The 11264-nt window shown below is 37.2% G+C and overlaps 2 protein-coding genes across 2 annotated transcripts; both read right to left on the bottom strand.

Moving 5' to 3' along the window:
* Positions 1-125: 125 nt before the first annotated feature.
* Positions 126-3687, bottom strand: LOC130625291 (uncharacterized). Its single transcript, XM_057440345.1, has 6 exons — positions 3123-3687; positions 2717-2949; positions 2484-2592; positions 1246-2164; positions 1119-1149; positions 126-1002 (listed from the first exon to the last, which is right to left on the bottom strand). Exons 1-6 carry the CDS (start codon positions 3328-3330, stop codon positions 325-327), a joined length of 2178 nt encoding a protein of 725 aa, XP_057296328.1. The 5' UTR covers positions 3331-3687; the 3' UTR covers positions 126-324.
* Positions 3688-6553: 2866 nt separating this feature from the next.
* Positions 6554-10618, bottom strand: LOC130625795 (uncharacterized). Its single transcript, XM_057440906.1, has 7 exons — positions 10482-10618; positions 9531-9770; positions 8753-9003; positions 8533-8641; positions 7732-8362; positions 7440-7467; positions 6554-7364 (listed from the first exon to the last, which is right to left on the bottom strand). Exons 2-7 carry the CDS (start codon positions 9742-9744, stop codon positions 6903-6905), a joined length of 1695 nt encoding a protein of 564 aa, XP_057296889.1. The 5' UTR covers positions 9745-9770; positions 10482-10618; the 3' UTR covers positions 6554-6902.
* Positions 10619-11264: the final 646 nt, after the last annotated feature.

The following is an 11264-nucleotide window of genomic DNA, read 5'->3' as shown; positions in this document are numbered from 1 at the left end:
CCTTCATGTACACCGATGAACTCCTCCGTATCTTAATACGGAGGAGTTGATCGGTGTTGACGATGAAATCATCCATATTGAGATGAACTCCTCTGTTTTGACGATGAAGTCATTCGTATTGAGATAAACTCCTCCATGTTGACGATGAACTCCTCCGTATTACAGATGAACTGCTCCTTTTTTACGATAAACTTCTCCGTGTTGACGATAAACCCCTCCGTAATGAGATGGACTACTCCGTATTGACGATGAACCCCTCCGTATTAGCGATTGATGATGGACTCCTCCGCGTTGACGATTAACTCCTCTGTATCAAAACAAACATTATCGCAACTTATCACCTCTCTCCATTATATACCTACTAATGCTTTCTGGTGAGTCGTAAATAGTTTTCTTGTTGTACTGCCGGTTATTGGTTAACCGATTATTCTTGTGTGAATTATTTAGCAAAGGTGCAGCACGTTTTGGTTCTTCTATCAAACCATTCAATCCGATATCTAAGTCATCAGGAACATTTTGTTGGCCGTCTGGCATGTTTTGCCGTCCGCCAGCAGCATCTAGTTGTCCGTCTTGATTCGTTTCTTCCCGTATGTCGTATATAGTATTAACATCAGAGGTCTCGCTGCCTGAAACTGAAGGGCTGTCTAGGAAAGGATTAGTCAGCTTTGCGTTGGCAACATCTGTTTTATTTTCCTCATTGTCTTCAACGTTACTTAACACGTCATGAATAATTAAAGGTCGTTTATCGGTTGATGATGACGGTGAATTAGAATCGTCCGTGACGTCTTTCGGAAGAATTGTAAGTGGTATGACGTCATCTGCAACATCAATGTTGGGATCAAAGTGGATTTCTTCGTCCCACTCAAACACTGGATTATCTCTTGAAGCTTTGAAATCTGGCGTTTGATGAGTGTTTAGGAAGGCTGGTGCAGAGGACAGCGATCCCATTTGGTTTAATTGTAGGATAGAAGGATACTCGTTTTCAATGATGTGTTTATTTCCCTAAAGAGAACAGTTTAAACAGAAGTTAAACATTTGCAAGTATTGCAACTTGTCTACCATTTTGTAATTTTGCTCGTGTTGGCCAGAAAACTAAAAATGTTTTAATATAAACCTACCTCCGCTATAAGCACCCGCTTTTTCTTCCTCCTGAAAGATTGTAAAATAAACACATTAGACTAAATGGTTTTCTTTGGAGGGCGGTAAAACAAGGGCGTAGAATTATGGTATTGGAGGTGAACTTACCGAAGGCACAACCAACATATGAGTATGAGAAGTATGAGCAAGATCAACAACAACAATATGATTAAAACTATCCATCCGACACTTAATCCATCGTCGTTTGATGAAAGTGCTGCTACTGCTGGCACGATAATCAGGGTTGACGAAACGACGACGTTTAGCCTGTGTGTCGTAGGTCGTACAACATACGTCAAGGAAGAATTGACAATTATTTTCGAGTAACGTGCGGTAAGTAACGGTGTCGGCTTCATACTGGATACAGTTTTTTGTATTATGCTGCCGTATATTCTTGAAGTTGTGACGTCATGAACTGATCGTGCGAATGTTGTACCTGCATGCTGAGTGAAGGTCTTAAAAGAAACTGCACGTTGAGTGACGGCCATTGTTGTTTTATTAACAGAAAATCTACTTGTTAGTGTTGAAGGTAAAGATGGCTTTGTCGCTGTTGTTGTCGACGTTCTGGTCGATGTTTTAGTTGGTATTTCTCTATTCATTGTCAATAATGATATCTTTATATTTGCCGTCTGCGTTGTTCTTTTCGTATCCAGTGTCGATGTTACTACTGTTTTTTCCGACTTCAGTGTTGTTGTTATTTCATTTAATGACGATGTTGATGTTTTAAATGATGCTGTTATATTGGTTGATGTTAACGTACTGGTTTTTTCACCCAAGGTTGTTTCGTCTGGAAAAGATGATTTATCCGACGTTGTTGTTGATATTCGACGCGTTGACGTAGAATATTTTATGATGACGTTTTCAGACAACGTGCTGGTTAATGTGTTTTTTGTACTCGTCACAAAAAAGGATTTAGAGTAGTTGATTTGAGATGTCGTTGTTATTGCCGTGGTGGACTGCTGTACAATGGATGGTAATGGAAAGTAAGGTCCGATGATTGATGACATGGCGTCGAACGTCAGTGGATCTGAAAATATGTTGAAGTGACGGCTTTTTATATTCTAAATCTTTCAGTAGCCGGGAAATCCTCCCCTCCCTATGCTGTGAAAAGAGTGCTGTTAGTTCTCGAGATGTAGCGGAGGAAAATATTCACAAAGGTAGTTTAATTACTCTGTTTAAGACAGTAAGGATTTAAAACACAACCTTTTTCAAAATTTTCTCCAAATGTTTGAACATTCTTGGGCATTAAAGGGTAAAATCCCGCTGTCTTACAAAACAATACCTGACAGCTTCTACGTCTGCATACCACTAATTTTCATAAAAACAAATTCACACAACTTTCTTACAAGTCTGTTCTCCTCTGAACTTTATAGCCAAACATTGCACTTTGTTGCCACAGTTAATGTAGATCTTCATCAACAGACCAGTCCAATGTGAACGGAGACTAAGTTTGACCTAAGAAAATAAAGTTGACTACAATATATTTGTGCTGCATTTACACTTATTCGTTAACAAGTAGCGCAAAGTATGTCTGCGGGAAAACAAAATAATCCCACAGAGAGGGGGGACATAATCTCACCTTCATTCCTACAACCTCAGCTTTGATCCTCTCCTTAAAATCGTGTGTCCACAGTGTGTTCCATATCATGATGTTTTGAAAATCTCTAACAAATACAGGTAAAGTGACGGCCATCCCATCTTCGCACACTGCTTGTGATGACCCTGTTATTATGTTAAGGACGTAGAAGGCCCCGGGGCTTTTATTTGCTGTGTACAGCGATGAAGAGGACCCTTCCACAAGTAACTGACATTCTAAAAAAAAGGAACTTCCTCTTGTTTACCAATGACTCAAAAACAGCAACAACTTTACCTTAAAGGTACAAAATTTTGCGGATATTTAATTTCGCAATTTTGCGAAAATGGCGAAATTAAATACCCTTGAAATTTTATACCTTTAAGGTATTTACTGTACATGTTATCTTTACCTGGTACTGTGGCTACACATGCCTTAGGCAATTCTGATAGAAACGTCTCTTTTGCTTTACACGAGCAAGAGGTCACGCCCGGACCACAGTAATCTCCTATCCCATTGCCAGATATTACGTCACCAGTTATAGCACGGTTTACTCGGAAAGAAAAACTAACATGCAAGTGTGTTAATAAAATGGTGACGTACAGCGGCGACGAATCCATTTGTTATATCTTCCATCAAATTACGATTAGTTTTCTTGCTTTATCTTTAACTTCAAAATTATCAACAGCAGATATAGTAATAGTCACACAAATGTTTTGTTTTTCCTTAATAAATTGGAAGTTGCATATTAGGATGAAGTAAATACATCGTTGTTTTAAAATATTGATAAAAAGTACAGAACACAAAATGAATTATTCAATTAGAAAAAGATTGAATGATATTCTTTTCTTCGAATAGACATTCAGTGAGTAACGAGCTGAATATTCTCCATGCGTTTTATGTTTAATAAAATATGTATTATATTCTCTTTTCGGATGACGCATTATCATATTGCGGAAAGTTTTCTATGTTTACAAAAAAGTTTCTAATATATGAACTTTAATAACGGCTGATCCGCCCATCCTCGTCTCTTAGGTTTGTTGCCTAATGACAAAGCCCTTTCGCTTACTTGACGGTTTCTTTCGCGCCGGCCTCGATGTCAAATTGGCAAGAACCCCTGGGGACACGCCGCTCCTTCGCTGGAAACTATATAGAGCTGTATTATCGGCAATCCTTTTATAGAACATGGCTAAACATGAAGGCTTTTGTGGGAAAACAATGCGGCCTTAAAAACCTCATCCCCAGGCCTTGTTAGATTTCTATTCGTATTCCGGCCACCAAATATAAAAAACTTGGGGGCGTAGCAGCCGAACGGTTTTTTCCCGAGCTGCCATCATTGTAACTGATTAAACTTTTTTCAACCTCGTTTCTGAGCAATTTTTCCCGCTGTCTCAGATATCGAAAATGTGAAAAATTTCCCTGGAAACAAGGTTGGTACTTTTCTTTAAAAGAAATAATTAAGTCTTTATAATGTTAGATATGGTTTTTGTTTGGCGCATGGACTTAAATCTGATTATTTTAAAAAAAATCCAGACTTGGGATAATCTTAAAAAGAGAATATGTTGGGGAAAGTTTTTTATACATATAGAGAAGCGGTTTTTCTGACAAAGACGCCTTCTCAAAACTCCTAAATTTCCCTCATTGGAGAGGCGAACTGCGCACTGCACTGTCTGCTGTTTTAAATTCATGTTAACACGATATTTAGATACTTGTTAAATTCAGTTATTTATTTGTTATTATAGTAATAATCTTACCTTAGGAGTACTAATTTTCACGGGTATTTATTTTCGCGAATCAAAAAAGTTGTACTTCGCGGGTATTAATTTTCGCGAATCGAATTTTGATTTTTCGCGAGTATTAGTTTTCACGAATTGTTCGTATTGCGAATTTTCGCGGGAATTGATTTTCGCGGAAGTAGACTTTAAATAAAAAATGTAATTTAATAACTTTGCATTCCACGAGAAACCTTCCGAAATGGGAAATTGAAGCAATTAAAACACATGTTCTAACAAAATTGCCGCTTTCTTACTAATCATAAGCCATGGTCGAATGCATCAAACGCATTTCCATCATCATCTGATTCTGATGCTGAGTAATTATCAGAATCACCGTCAGGTTCTCATTCTGAGTCGGAGTCATCCTCACTTTCCTGGATTTTCTCGCGAAAACGATCAAGCTCTTCTGGTAAGAGAGTCGATAAACTCAGGTTTTCAGGTAATTGGAAAGATTCAATCAGAGGGCATATATCTGCAAATAATGGATCTAGAGATGGCTTGAACCAAGTTTGATAGCGCCAGAGATGCTCGCTTTTTTCCAACCATTGGCAACAATTTCTTTCCTCTCATCCGCGGACATATGATTATATAATTCAACGAGCCATTTTGCGTGCGATGGTTTGAGAACTGAAAGACGATAGTTATCTAGCTCCACACGATTTTCAAGTCCTAGAGATATTTGTCTTGAAAACCATGCAGTAAACTTTCCCTTCATGAAGTTGCGAACTTGTTCAAGGTTAAATCCAGTGGTTGAAACACATGTGTCATGTTCGGTGGTATCTTCGTTGACAAAATGTTGTTGTCTTTCAGCACATCCAGAAACTTATCATTTGTTTGTCCTCGAAAGAAGCCATATATAAGCAAAGCTGGTTGTGTTTCAAGCTCCAACCTTTCCCGTTCAGTATTTACGTGCGGCATAATGATCTCCTTAAGAAACTTCAAAGACTCCGTCTCGTTGCTATAGTGCTTCAAATTAGTGCTCCAAGAGAATCCATTCGGAACTGAATTTTCAGGAGACTCTGGCTCCCATCCTCGTCGCCACTTATTATGGAGAGAATACAAGTAATTTTTTTCGTATTATATGCTCAACATAAACTAACTACAGGTTTATATACAAACACTTGACACACAGTATAAAACACAGACTCACGAACCACAGTACTAAACATAGAACATAATAGTCTTTCCCTTGCATATCAACTGTATCGGAAGAAATTTATTTTCCATGGTGATAGAAAACGTGGCAGTGATCTTTTATCATCTATTCCAGAAATTGGAACGTTTTTTGTCCCTTTCTTTTCCATTGTATTTGAACAAATCTTGACATATTTCGAAGGTGTCTGATCGAAGTTGATAATTAGTGATGGTGGTATCTGGTATATTTCCACGGAGTTGACAATTTGGTGGGGAAATTTTAATTCGGCTTCTTTTAGCGCTACTTCTGGAATGATCCCTTTTACAGTAGTCTTTCGGCGTAGAACAAAACCCATAGGGCGAAATAGGCTCTTCGCCCAAGGTGCACCTAAGACGAGATTTTCCTTTTCAAGCAATGAGTATCTTTTTATTAGTGCTTTAGCGGTTGTTAGTGTTGTTTACGTGTTCACGACTCCACCTTTGTAGTCGATTAGGTTTTGGGAATATATGCGTGGTATTTTTAAGGTTGTCTTGTTTATCACCTCTACATGATAAATTTAGATTTTTTCGCGGGTATTAATTTTCGCAAATTTAACATCGCGAAATATTTCGCGGGCATTTAATTTTGCGAAAATGGTCCAAAAACTCGAAATTCGAGAAAAAATGTACCTGCGAAAATTAGTACTTCTAAGGTAGTAGATTTTAAGGATTAAGAAATTTATAAGAATTTTCTCTCGTTTGAAATTTATTTTCTGGATGCCGCAAAATAATATTTTGTTCGCCTCTACTTTAATGTTGACAAGTCTCCTCAATTTTAGTTTTACAACTGTCGCATTTATAAAAATGTTACATGGTTTCAACAATAATTCATTCCTCACTCTAAAATCTCAAATATTTTCAATTTTTTTTAAAAAAAATATGAAAACGCCCTCTGTCTGATTACTTTGTCTATTTTCTATGATACTAGTTTAATAGGCCGCGAAAAATCCTGTTACCGGGCCGTGTTTTGATGACGTCATCTATGACCCATCCATATAACAACTAGATTCTTTTATATACAATTTATCAACGGAACTCCTTTATCATTTTTTATAGCATCCTACTTTTTATTCGCTTAAAATATAAAAAAGTAATTTATTAAAAACTTTGTAGTATGCGTTCCATTCTTAGCACGACACTGCGTCATTTTAAAGATAAGTTCGTTTGTGACTATTCTTCTGTGCTGCTTGAAAATATGAAGAAGAATAAATTTCGGTGGTTATGAAGCATGGAATTTAGCTCAATTATATGATATTATACGAATGTTCTTGTATTGGTTCTAAGGAGTGCCTCCGTACTTTTTCTACGTGACCGGTATCTTCATGGTTAAAATGAAACATGGTATCATCATCTACCATTTCATTTGATGGGTACTCACTCTTTTCAAGCTTTGGATCGTCTTCACTAGTATACCCTGGGTTGTCGTATATTGAAGTTTCAATCACATCGTACATGGGCTTATCGTCCGGCAAAGGTGATAATTCTCGCAGCGTGCCGTCGGAATGCGTAGGAGAGACTTCTGAACTTCTATCGCTCAACTCGAACGTTGGATTGCTCTTCATCACATCTTCCTCGATTAGTCCTTTCGTAGAGAGGGCTTTCGCGCTATTTAAAACAGCAGCAGCGGAGGAGATCGAGCCGTTTGCGCTGTTGTTTAAATATTTTATAGATGCATACTCCACTCTTAATCTGTTCCTTCGTCGTTCCTAACAAATGAGATAGAATTAATATTACTACTACATATACACAACATCAGAACCTCGATGAGGAAGCATTCTTACCTCCTCCATCTTGATTTTACGTCTTCTCCTGTAACGATAAAGAAGTGAGCATAATTAAAGGTAATGAGACCACGCATGGCGTGCGTAACGCGTATGAAGGAAACTATCAAGCACGCTGTATCTCAAGAGACAGGTAGTTATTTGTAAAAAAAGGAGGGAGAAGGCTGTTTAAAGTTGTCAGTTGGAGAAAAAAGCCCTGTGGAAAGAGGTTGAAGCGTAACTAGTAACCTTCCTAAATTTCAAAACAATTAAATAAGCGCCGGGTGGTCAATGTCAGAAATACAGTTTTTACCTCTTACAGAACCATACAATGAAGAGAATTATGATGATTAAAATCAAAGCTACGCTCAAACTGATGAATATCTCTAAAAACTTATTATCATCGTCATCATCCAACAATTTGTCTTGCTTTGGTATAACCACCGTGGTCGAACTTGAAACCTGATTCGTATGTGTTGTTGAAGTGGTTGGGTTTATACTTTCAAAGTTGTGTGTGAACTTGGCAGTTGTAAGAATTAATGAAGGTGTGGCTAACACGGGTTCGAGGGATGACGATTTTATTGAGAATGACGGCAACGTTGGTGCTGACGTTGCTGGCGGCGTTGCTTCAGGCGTTTTTACCGACGTTGCTGCAGGCGTTTCAGACATTGTTTCAAATGATGATTTATGTTTGGCGGGGCTTTCTGTCGTCATTGACGCTGTAAGTGTCGTTAACTTTGCCGACTGTGTTTTCAGAGATGAAGTTGACAAATCCTGGGTTGACGGCGTTATCGTCTCAGAAGACATACTAGTGTATGTTGCAGTGGAGGAAATTCGACTTTTAGGTAGTGATGCTACACTCAATGATAAACTGTTGATCACAGATGTCTTTTCAGGTAAGCGTGAACCAAGAATGGTGGACACAGCTTGTTCTTGTAACGGATCTGCAGACAGGGGTAAGTTTTTTTTAGATTAAAATAATGAAGAAAAAGGCAAGAAAAGAGGTGGAAGGGTTGGGAGCAGACAGATTAATTGACAAATTAAAATATAGACAAGAGAACATATAAATAAAGGTCTTGATTAGTTATCTGTACTTCATATAATTTTTACTTACATTCTTGTGTACCCAAAAACTTGACAGCCACGCACTGTTCTTCTGTCCCGCAGGAAATATAAATTTTTACGAGTAAACCACTCCAGTGGGTGCTCATATTTAGCTTCACCTAAAGCGAAACACAAATATTTGTCTTTAGGGAATGTTGACTTTTTCTGGTCGGTAAAAGGACCTGGGGAGGGGCTTTGACTTTAAAAAGATAAACAAATTGAAAACTCACTTTGTTTCCAAACTTCTCAGACACCACGCGATTTTTGAACTCTGGTGACCAATTGGCGTTCCAAACCAGTGTGTTTAGATTATCACGAACAAAGATTGGTGACGCGACAGGATTGTCGTTTGAACACACAGAAACACTAGCATTTCCAGTGACAACTGTGATGGAGTGTAACATCTGCGAAGAAGATCCGACCTTTACTGCAAATAATTTGTGAAGTTTGTTGTCTTCATCTTCAACCAGCAAGTTGCAATCTAAACTTAAATTGTGACGTTACTCAACTTACATGTCAAACATCGTTTGTTTTATATGTGGCATTATTGACGAGCATGAGAAATGCGGTTAGCTTTTTGTAACAGGTTCTATATTTGCAATGCTTTGATCAGACAAGCGGTTAAAATGCCGTAAGGAGAAAGACAGGGCTGTTGATACAGGAATAAAAGTGGATTGGACGAGGGACATTCTCGCAAATTTTTGCAAACAGTCCAACTTTCTACAATTTGAACTCTCTATAATTCAAACGAATTTTCGGGTCCCGTATGTGTTCATCCTCGTCCCCAGAGTTTGTTGTCTGATGTCAAAGCCGCGAGCACCTACTTAACTACATTAATGACAAATTGAAAGAACCCCTGGGTACGAGGTTGGCGTGTGTTTAAATAAGAGAAAGTCTACTGTACATTTCAGTGTAAATATTACACATAAAGGGATTCTAGCGCTATCTGAGATCTATTACGAAAGAGAGAAAAATCTATGCTTAAAGATTTAAAACAGAAACATTTACCTGATATTTCATTAACACACATGTCGGCACCTGCCGGAGAGAAAAAAGTAGTTCCAAGACTGTCCTGGTTTGGACATATGCATGATGATGCTTGTCCACACACTCCACCAATGACACTGTCGGATACAACATCGGAGTCTTGTTGACGTTTTACTTGGAAAAATGAACAACCGCTCAACCATGAAATTAATAAAAGATGATTTAACCACATCATGCTTACTCAGCAGTTATCTAACCAATCTAATGAAAGAACGAAGTTACGATATTATAATAAATTTCCCAAAGTTTTGGCTTCGGGAAAAATACTATTTATTCTAAGTCTACTACGAAATCAAATTCACTCTCAATTTCAAGTTGTTTTTGTTTTGCTTTTATGATTGGGATCGAGGGTTGAAGTTTATATATTAAACGAAGCAGAGATTCAGTCCAACAGACACTACGGAAAATCACGAAAACATTAGGCGACCACCCTAGTATCATGAGAGAAAGGAGCAACCTTGTCCCAAGTACTTGTTAGGCTTGTTTAGGCCGTCCAAATATAAAAAGTCTAACAAGTCCTGGGAACAAGGTTGAGAAAAGTGAGCGTCGTGAGAAATAATAATAGTTGGTCACTTAATTTTTCCTTTTAATCCAGTTAAATTTTGACTAACCTCGACCCTAGGGCCTGTAGCGTTTCCGAGGTTTAATTTTAACCTGGAAATTTTTCATTAGCCAATCTCTTATTATATTCAGAATTACCAAAGACATACGAAACGAAAAATACTTTTTTATAAGAACAATTTAATTAAAAACAATCAACCTGGGAATGACTGAAAAATAATGCTCAAAATATAAGAACAAAATAAGAACAATTTCAGGCTGAACATGTTAATAATAAGAAAACTCCAACAAAAAATCAAATTTCCCTGGTTATTATAAAAATATATAACCAATTCAAGTTTGCTCTATTACCTCCACAACTGACAATATTGACTTCGACTTTTTCCCCTCTATACCACACTGTCTAACTTTCTCGTGTAATATCAAGCGTCATTTTTCATAATTAGCGCTGAGGATACGTCCATTTAACACCAATGAATATTGTATAGAAAAGATATTAAAAGAACTAATAAATAATTCGTTATGATAAGGATTACGAGTTTTTATTTAGTATTCAATACTATTAATGAACGAACCAAAAGTACTTTTAAAGTTACCATAGTGATAAGAAGTACAAGTAGTGAAGGATTTTTTATTTTCTCAGCGAAGGGAGTTTTCATATATACACTTTTTTGTTGTTGTAAGAAACCAAGTAAAGGACTCTGGCACTCGATGTTTCCTATTTTTTTGTGCTTTCAGTAATGCGTTTCTTATCAGGTTTTTAATTTTTACAGCAGCCAAAACGATACGATCTACGTAATAAAAGGGTTATTCTTCTGACTTAATCCAATTTTGCTGTTCGATTCGATTTCAAATTTTATTTTTTTTGAAAAAAAAGTTTGTAATAATATAAGCTAAAAAAGTTCAGTACTGAAAGTTTCTTAATTATTCTGATGCTTCTGCATCTAGTTCCGTATACACGGGTTTCTTGTTAAAACATACGCTACTAGCGTTACTTGTGATAAAGGAAATACACCTTTCCCGAATTTTCTAATTATGCAAAACTCAATTAAAGAGGTCGATGTTAAAAATGATTCTTATCCCTAAGTTCCTTAGCAAAAGGTGGAACAAATTACCTAAATTCGTAAATATTTT

Source organism: Hydractinia symbiolongicarpus, chromosome 14, assembly GCF_029227915.1.
Source record: "Hydractinia symbiolongicarpus strain clone_291-10 chromosome 14, HSymV2.1, whole genome shotgun sequence".
Taxonomy (NCBI): domain Eukaryota; kingdom Metazoa; phylum Cnidaria; class Hydrozoa; order Anthoathecata; family Hydractiniidae; genus Hydractinia; species Hydractinia symbiolongicarpus.
The sequence above is the reverse complement of the archived record's forward strand: the minus strand, read 5'-3'. Positions and strand labels throughout refer to the sequence as shown.